Source organism: Myodes glareolus, chromosome 9 (genome assembly GCF_982192425.1).
Source record: "Myodes glareolus chromosome 9, mMyoGla1.1, whole genome shotgun sequence".
Taxonomy (NCBI): Eukaryota; Metazoa; Chordata; class Mammalia; order Rodentia; family Cricetidae; genus Myodes; species Myodes glareolus.
This window is the reverse complement of record NC_142034.1, coordinates 75,248,817-75,255,906: the sequence shown is the minus strand read 5'-3', so window position 1 is coordinate 75,255,906 and position 7,090 is coordinate 75,248,817. Positions and strand designations below refer to the sequence as shown.

The following is a 7,090-nucleotide window of genomic DNA, read 5'->3' as shown; positions in this document are numbered from 1 at the left end:
AGCTGGTTTTTGCCCACATATTTTTAAAGAATATGTGAATATATAAATATGTTAGAAATAAAAATGAAGTATAAAATAATAAGCATGGACCTATTAAATATTATAACAGAAAAAATGAAATCATCATACTTTACGTAAGGGAATCAAGTTGCAGCTGGATCAACGGAGCAGCTGTGTGGAAACACCTAAGCATTGCGTGATGGCTCCAGAGAAGGAAGACAGCTGTAGCATGGTGAACACTGATGGCCTCAAGTAAGACATGGAACTTAGTCTGTCCAGAAAAAGGCTGATAGGAAAGGAGTCAAAGTGGAGAAGCAGAAGGAATCTCGGGATGCAGAATCACATGAGTGCGTAAGAAGTTGTCCTGAGAATACACAATAGGTCACTTAGGTTTGGCAGAACTAGGTGAGCAGAGAGTAGTAAAAGCTGCAAGGCGGGTCTTGGAGAGCCAGCAAAGTTCATTATAATTGCCACAGTGGGGCCTCTGGTCTCCAAGGCTGCCCTTTGTAAGCAACTCACTCTCCGCTACTTTTAAATAATGCATCTGTGGGATGAGGATACAACTCAATGGTTGAGGTCTCGCCTAGCCTTGACAAGACCCTGGTTCAATCCTACAGTCACAGGACATGAAAATGAGAGCACTTCTCAGTGTCCTCAGGCTATAACCGATGCTTGCAAACTCAGTTTGGATCAACAGGAGACCTGACAATGTGCCAGCTCTGCCCTGACCTCAGTTGGTTGGAGTGAGCATGCAGGAGGTTATTGAGGAGAATGCTCCTTCCTCCCGGGTTAGGCCCCTCAGCACTCTCTGCTGTATGTGCTCTGCTGACTTCTCAAGGACTTGAGCTCTGACCTGACTCTTTCCCACCATAGGTGAAATTAAGAACCTTCAGACATCACAAGTTTTCCCAAGTCTCCAGTGGGTCTCACTTGTCCTTCAAACCCACTATATTTGAAGAAAGCAAAAGTGGGAGCTTTCTGACCCTGTACTCCAGGTAAGTGCTGAAAGCTTGAGATGGTTAGGTTCTTGATAAAAAAAAATGTATTAAAAAATATTGTACTGAGAAATCAGCATTGGGCTCCACTGTGTTTTTGGCTCCAGTTTTAGGGCAAAGAAAGATTAATTTCATGCAAAAATAATTTTCTCAAATTAATTTTTTTCATCTTTTATCACTTATACACCTTGTACCTACTCCTCATGCGACATGTCAAAAAATCTCAGTTGCTTCTTTTTCTCTTCAACTACTAAAATAATGGAAATATTTTTTAAGATATGCAGCGAAGGTGGACTTGAAATCAAGGTTCTTTATGTGCAGTAAAGAGTTGGAATCAGAGTTGGTAGGAAAAGAACAGAGGTGTGGTCAGAGCTGTCATTATAAACTAAGAATTTCTCGGGAGGGGGTACACTCAGAGGGAACTCATCACAGATGGGGACCAAGTCCTTTCTGCAGAGTCACAGAAAAAACAAGATGTTTATGAATTCACTCTGAATGTCAGTGACACAGACTCTGGCCCATCTCTGATTTGGGGGACGTGTACTGAAATTTTGGAGTGTGCTCTTATAGGATATTTGGTAGAAGAGTCTTTCAGAATGCCTTAAAAGCTGAAAGAGTAAATGTAACGTGATGTGGCCTCCAGTATGAAAGACACTGGATCCAGATCAGAGTCTATCCCAGTCTGTACAACACCAACACTCATCCACCAAGCAAGGGACTTACAAGCAGGCACACAGGGGTCAAAGGCCTGGTTAGGCAGAAAAAGAGTCTTTGATGGGACAAAGAAAGAAAACACCCTGGTCTTGAGGTTGGACAGTTTGGGACTGTGGCCTTGCACACCATAATCCTGAGTAAAAGACTTGATCCAGAGGAGAAAGGGCAATGTCTTTGTCCCACTAAGCAAGACCTAGCCTTCTTCAAGGCTTCATGCCTCCCTAAGGATTTGTCTGCACAGCCTTCAAATTACTGTTGATAGCACAGTGTTGTGCTATCAATAGGAGTACAGTGAGATCCTTTAATGTCAAACAAAAATTTGTCCAATTATTTTTTGGTTTTACAGATAAGTAAAGAAAAGCTCAAAGAAGTAAATTTTCAAAATGTGGTAGTAAAAACAATGATAGAATTCATCTGTAAGCATCTATCTGAGAACTTACAAAATCTTTCACTTGTCCATGGAGACTATCCAAATTAAATCAGCTTTGATACATTGGTTAAGCTGAATATACATATACTTTGTGTTTATAATTCATACTTTATCATGTTTTCATAAGAGTGTCAAAAATATCTTTTTGAAATAATTAATTCTACATTAACAGTTTCATTGATGATCTTGTCTTAGTAAACTTGACAACACAAGGCAAAAATTAGTCCAGCAAAAAATATCCATGGTAAACATAAAACAAAGCTCTCTCAAGAAAAGTTGTAACTTATTGTTTGCTATGTGCTTACTTTCCTATACTCTCAATCTCAATAAATTTCAGTTTTATTTGACATGACAAAATGGCCCCACAAGCCCAGCATTTGGGAGGCTAAGGTAGGAGGAACTTGGAGTTGATGGCTAGGTATATAACAAGACCCTGTCTGAAGAAAAAGGGAAGAAAAAATGAAAATAAAGAAAACATTAAAACACAAATTTCTACACTAGCATAGCTCTGTGTTTTATCAAAATTCACTTTATAGGTCTTGGTTTTCATTTTTTAGTAAATCAGTTTTTCAATCTTGCTACTTTTTAAAAATTGTTTAAGATATTACTCTATTGGGATGGTGGTAGTACACACCTTTAATCCTAGCACTTAGAAGGCAGAGGCAGGAAGATCTCAATGAATTTGGGGCCATCCTGGTCTACAAAGCAAGTTCCAGAACAGCTAGGGTTGTTACTCAGAGAAACCATGTCTCAACAAAAAGGAAAAAATGATATTACTCTAGAGTTTGCATGTACATTTATGATTGGTCCTCTACCTTTACATAACTATATTCTTCTATGAGGACATAAATGTATCTTACACTACGGGGTTGGAGAAAAAAGCTCACAGTTAAGCCTTGGGACCCTCTTTCTTCTACCGAGATGCTTCACCCAGTCTTGATATGAGGGTTTGGATCTAGTCTTACTGCATCTTGTTATGTTCAGTTGATGTCCCTGAGAAGCCTGCTCTTTTCTGAAGGGAAATGGAGGGAGGAGGAGTGGATCTGAGGGATAAAGGAGGTGACAGGGATGGGGGAACTGGGAAGAGTAGAGAGAGAGGAAACCCCAATTGGGATATATTGAATGAGAGAAGAATAAATTTTTAAAAAAATGTAAAAAATAAAAATATCAAAATAAAGAGTGCTTGCTGCTCTTCCAAAGAACTAGAGTTCAATTCCCAGCTCACAGTCACCTATAACCAGGTTTCATGGGATCCAGCACTCTCTTCTGGCTTTTGTGGACATTCGTGTGCACAGAGACACACAGATAAATAAATAACCATGAAAAAAAGAAATGCTAAAATATTTAATAATTAACAAAAATACAATAAAAATTTAAGGTATATTGCACTATCAGATTTTTCATCTTGTATCATTGTCATTCATCATGCTCATAAGATACATTTTTGTTATGATTATTTTTTGATAGATCAAGCAAGACTAAGAAAGCTTTGCCTATGCTGACTCCTTTTATAATGGTCTTCCTTTCTTATTTAGGTTCAAGTTGTTCCCTTACATCACATCACTCCTCTCAAAGAACATCTATAACATTTCCTGCAAGATAAATTTCCTAGAAACAAATTATCTAAAACTTCACTTTTCATTGAAAGTATTTATTTATTCTTTTTCGCCAATATTTATTATTCTTAGAATTGTTTAATAGATGTGATTGTGAGCAGTTTAATTCATAATAACAGTGTCCAGAGGCTTCACACATAGCCTTGGAACCATGCGTACACAGTCTTTCCCATGTTCAGAATCCTCTTAGAAGGACACTTGCTGCCATAGCAGAATCTACATAGAGTCATTGTAACCACTCCGAGCTTGCAGGCAACACTGGCTTCCACTGTCTCCACTTCAAGTGTGTTTGGAAGCACAGACTTAAAAAATAATCTTTGCCAAAATCAGCTTCAGGATGCAGTCCGCAGTTTCTTCTACTCACTGTGAACTTTGGGGTGTCATTAAAAAAAACTATAACCCACTTTCAGTTGCTATTTGTATATGAGGTGGGAGAGAGGTCTATTTTGATCTCTCTGAATGTGTAGATCCAGTTTCCCCAAGACAGGGAAATAAAAGATGACAAATTTAAACAGGATGAAGTAAAAATAACTGTTTGCAAATGGCATGGCCCTCCAAACAGAGCATGCAAGAAGCTCAAAGCAATTTCTAAAACTCACAGAAATAATAAGAGACTCCATCTAAGATGTGAGATACAAACACCACAGAAAAATAAATTATGTTTCCAAAGACAACCATGAGAAAAGTGGTAGCAATATAATACACAGAATACTTAAGAACAACTTTAATCAAAGAAATCAAATATTCCTATGCCAAAAACCTAAAATCTTGTAATTTTGTTTAGTTTTTAGTTGAAGACTCTCTAAAGAGAAGCAGTATTTTAATGCTTGCCCTGTTTCCTTCGCTTATTCAAATGTACTCATAGTTCATCTTCAGGCTTCTAATAAGAAAATTATTGGGCAGGAAAGATGGTTCAGTGATTTTATCACTCTTGCAGTTCCCAGCACCAACATGGCAGTTCACAGCCAAGGATATCACCAGTTCCAGGGGATCTGACACCTTCTTCTGCCCTCTGCGGGCACCAGGTATGTGCACGGTGCACAGTCCGATGTGCAGGAAAGCACTCACATGCATAAACATTTTTTTGCAAAGTTAAAATAATATTGTAGAATATTCGATGTTTCATTCAAGAAAATGTATTTAAGATCCATGTGTCATGAAAAGACACATTAATTTATCACCTCTTAGGACATAAAAGAAGACATTAATATTCATTGTCACAATGTGCTTACTATTTCCAAGGAGGGCAGATCATAGATGGGAACAAAGATTCAAAAGAACTCTTGTGACAAAAATATAAAAATAAATTACTTGCAAGAACAAGAAGTGATTGAGAGTCCCCAAAAAGAATAGACTTGTGATCATATTCCTTCCCAAGAAGCTTTCCTACGCTGTTTAGCTCTTTGTGACAGACAGAAGCAGCTCAAGGCTCCAAGAATTCAGTCATGACCAAATTTATCAAGCAAGAGACAGAAAATAAGAACCCAGAGGTCAGAGCTACAAACTCAGACAGGTCAGTTCTTCGTCTCAATCTGCTGAAGCAGTCTGTCTCAGAGACCAGCAAAGGAAGGATGCAGAACAGCACGGAACTCACACACTTAGAACTTTTAATACAGCTTCCACATGACTGCTTTTGGATCCTGATGTCAATGCCACAAGGATGGCAATACATTGTCTCTACTTTCAGAAAAGGAAGAGTCGTATCCAGCGGACTGACCAGAGGACTGATTATCTTGGCAAAAGTCATAGAACAAACAAGTAACGAGAATTAGGTGCAATCGAAGACCATACCACTATCAATAAGTGATCTATATGCTAAAGAAGAGTTGAATTACACACACACACACACACACACACACGCACGCACGCACGCACGCACGCACACACACTGTGAAAGGAGTAACAACAATTAAAGAAAAAGAAAGGATATGGATTTGAAAGAGAACAAGAGACTTACATGGATGGGAGCAGGCAGAAATGGAAAACAACAGAACTACAAAGTGGCAACTCAAAATATATGATTTTGATGCATTTAGGAATAATTAATTCATGTTCTTCTCTGTAGGAAAAATTGAGTTCTGTTCTATTTGCGCAGGTATGAGACCATGGAAAGCCTGAACACCAGTTCAGAAGAGGGCTTCCTGCTGCTGGGCTTCTCAGACTGGCCTCACCTAGAGCCTGTCTTTTTGGCCTTCATCTCTGTTTTCTACTCTCTGACTCTCTTCGGCAACACCGTGATCATCATTCTGTCACGACTGGACGTTCGCCTACACACACCCATGTACTACTTTCTCTGCCACCTCTCCTTCCTGGACCTCTGCTACACTGCCAGCTCTGTGCCCCAGCTGCTGGTCAACCTCTCTGGATTCGACAGGACCATCAGCTTCGCAAGGTGTGTGGCCCAGCTCTTCATAATGCTCTCACTGGCAGGAACTGAGTGTGTGCTTTTGGTGACAATGGCTATAGACCGCTATGCCGCCGTGTGTCGCCCACTCCACTACACAACCATTATGCATCCCCTTCTCTGCAGGGCATTGGTTATATTCTCCTGGGTGGGAGGACTCGTGAACTCTCTGATCCAGACAAGCCTCGTGATGGCCATGCCTCTCTGTGGACACCAGTTGAACCACTTCTTCTGCGAGCTGCCTGTTCTCCTGAAGTTGGCCTGTGAGGACACGGGAGGAACAGAAGCCAATCTGTTTGTGGCCCGGGTCATTATCGTAATCTGTCCTTTAGTTCTAATTCTGGGCTCCTATGCCCACATTGCCAGGGCAGTGCTGAACATCAAGTCACTGGATGGTCGCAGAAAGGCTTTTGGGACATGTGCATCTCACCTCTTTGTGGTTACCCTGTTTTATGGCTCAGCCATCTCCACCTACCTCCAACCTGCCCACAGGTATTCTGAGAAGGAGGGAAAATTTCTTGCTCTTTTCTATACCATCATCACCCCCATGCTCAACCCTCTGATTTACACCCTGAGGAACAAAGATGTGAAAGAGGCTCTGTGGAAGGTGCTAGGGAGAGGCACAGACTCCAAATAGGAGGATGTGGAATAATAAAATATATATAATAACATTCATATTCTGAAACACATTCTATGCTTGGACCAAGAGCCTTTAATCACTAGAAAATACCCTTCACCAGACTTCATAGTTTCATCTCTTTTCTTGTCTGGAAGTTGGAAGTGGTAACCTCATAAAAACCATTCTTGGGTTGTGTTTAGAGGCATCATGCAACATGTTGATTCATATCTTAACTTTCCAAAGTAATGAGTTTTAGAATAAGATGCAGTGGTCCTTCTAGAGAGAATAGACATGGTGTCTAGGCACAGTTGC

General features: G+C 40.0%; 1 protein-coding gene across 1 annotated transcript; it reads left to right on the top strand.

The window, feature by feature from the left end:
* Window positions 1-5,850: 5,850 nt before the first annotated feature.
* Window positions 5,851-6,796, top strand: LOC146892898 (olfactory receptor 2Y1-like). The gene has a single exon (XM_087909606.1). It carries the CDS (start codon window positions 5,861-5,863, stop codon window positions 6,794-6,796), a length of 936 nt encoding a protein of 311 aa, XP_087765732.1. The 5' UTR covers window positions 5,851-5,860.
* The last annotated feature ends 294 nt before the right edge of the window (window positions 6,797-7,090 follow it).

Coding starts and splice junctions, on each gene's coding strand:
- LOC146892898 (XM_087909606.1), top strand. CDS start 5,861: ATGGAAAGCCTGAACACCAGTTCAGAAGAGGGCTTCCTGCTGCTGGGC.